The following is a 2,084-nucleotide window of genomic DNA, read 5'->3' on the forward strand; positions in this document are numbered from 1 at the left end:
TTTGTTTGTTTAAAATGGAAAGTTTACTTGCTCAGTACACCAAATAGAATGCAAACACTGTCATGACAAATATACAGAAATATGCATATCAACATAAAATAGTAATTTAGTTTAAAGGAAGGGAAATCTCTTTAAATGTTATGACAACGTACTCCCAAGAATCTTTTTTTTCAGTTAATTATACATTTCAATAAAATACACGGTAATGAATTAAGTGGAAGTTAGCTTGTGAATTTTTCTTAAAAATAAAAATCTGGGCTTCCCTGGTGGTGCAGTTGTTGAGAATCTGCCTGCCAATGCAGGGGACACGGGTTCGAGCCCTGGTCTGGGAAGATCCCACATGCTGCAGAGCAATTAGGCCCGTGAGCCACAATTACTGAGCCTGCACATCTGGAGCTTGTGCTCCGCAACAAGAGAGGCCACGATACTGAGAGGCCCGCGCACCGTGATGAAGAGTGGCCCCCGCTTGCCGCAACAAGAGAAAGCCCTCGCACAGAAACGAAGACCCAAAGCAGCCATAAATAAATAAATAAATAAATAATTTAAAAAATAAATAAATAAAAATCCAACCCCATTAATCCATGCCAGTTAAACACTCAACTAAAATTTCCAAGTAAGTGCAAAAGGAGATGGAGTTAGTTACCTTTTTTGCTTGAATAATCCCAAGGAAAATGGTTACTACAAACACAGCAGGCAAACTGTTAAGACCGACCTATCTAGAACATAGTGTTGAACTAATTTCAGTCTCAAGTTGTGCTAAATGCTCATCATTAGTATGGCACAGTTTGGTCCATGATATGGTTTAATGCCAAGACAGATCCCAATTTGTTACAGAAACACATAGATTACTGTTGTTTTTTTTGTTTGTTTTCTTTCTAAATATATATATTTTAAAAAGCCAGGTATACTTCCACATACAAAGGCAGGTTTTCCCAGGAGGAATTTACAGAAAGTAATCTGGGGTGCGCCGGGTCACATGAGGCTCTCCACGACGAGGTGCTGGGTCAAACTGAAGGAAGGAATACTTCAAAGTGTCATCTAATTCCATGATAGCAGCCTGGTTCCCACAACGGTAACAGTAATTCGGTGCACTGAAAATGGTAACCACATTCCGATCATGACACCAATTGTATCCCTCCATTACAAGTTGGTGAGCACGAGAAACCAGTGTGAGACCATTGGCATGGTTAAATGTTTCAGAAATATCTTGTCCAAATGTGTAGCCAGAGCCGCGTGGTGAAATACCCCACCCACCACGATCATCTGGATCTGACCATAACAGATCACACATTGGGCCCTCATGTGGAACTTCTTGTAAACGATCCAGGGCTCTTATATGTGTATCTATGGATGGGGAGAGGCCACCATGGAGGCAGAATATTTGTCCATCTACTAAAGCTGTAAGTGTCAGATAGTCAAACAGATCTGTAAAGTATTTCCAAACATTGGCATTCCCATACTTTCGAAGACATTCATCATAAAAGCCATATACTTGGGTAATTTGTCGGCTTTCGTGGTTTCCTCTCAATATTGTAATACGTTCTGGATAACGCACCTTTAATGCCACAAGAAGAGTCACAGTCTCCACAGAATAATGACCTCTGTCTACATAGTCACCCATGAATAGATAGTTTGTATCTGGTGACTTCCCACCGATTCTAAAGAGTTCCATAAGATCATGGAATTGACCATGCACATCTCCACAGACAGTAACAGGACAACGGACCTCTTGCACATTTGATTCTTTTGTTAAAATTTCCTTAGCCTTTTCGCACAGCGTCCGCAACTGATTCTCGTTCAGCTGTTTACACTCGTTCAGCTGCTCGACCCACTGGTACAGCTCCTTGGTGAACGCCTTGTCGTGCATGGTGGCCCGAGCCCCTCCCCCGCTGCCTCCCGCCCCTCTCCCCCTCACCCCGCGCGCCCCAGTCCCGGGTGCCGCTCCCCTTGCCCGGCCCCGCCGCCGCTGCCAGCTCCCAGCGGGAGAGGAAGGAGCCGGGGAGCGCGACACCGCGCCCTGCCCAAGCCCCGCGGGCGGCTCTGGGCGCACGGCCTCCGGGAGACCCCTGCCCGCCCTGGCCCGT

General features: G+C 45.4%; 1 protein-coding gene across 1 annotated transcript; it reads right to left on the bottom strand.

The window, feature by feature from the left end:
- Positions 1-881: 881 nt before the first annotated feature.
- On the bottom strand, positions 882-1,880 carry LOC132356962 (serine/threonine-protein phosphatase 2A catalytic subunit beta isoform-like). The gene has a single exon (XM_059910223.1). It carries the CDS (start codon positions 1,865-1,867, stop codon positions 944-946), a length of 924 nt encoding a protein of 307 aa, XP_059766206.1. The 5' UTR covers positions 1,868-1,880; the 3' UTR covers positions 882-943.
- Between the last annotated feature and the right edge of the window lie 204 nt (positions 1,881-2,084).

Source organism: Balaenoptera ricei, chromosome X (genome assembly GCF_028023285.1).
Source record: "Balaenoptera ricei isolate mBalRic1 chromosome X, mBalRic1.hap2, whole genome shotgun sequence".
NCBI classification, from domain to species: Eukaryota; Metazoa; Chordata; class Mammalia; order Artiodactyla; family Balaenopteridae; genus Balaenoptera; species Balaenoptera ricei.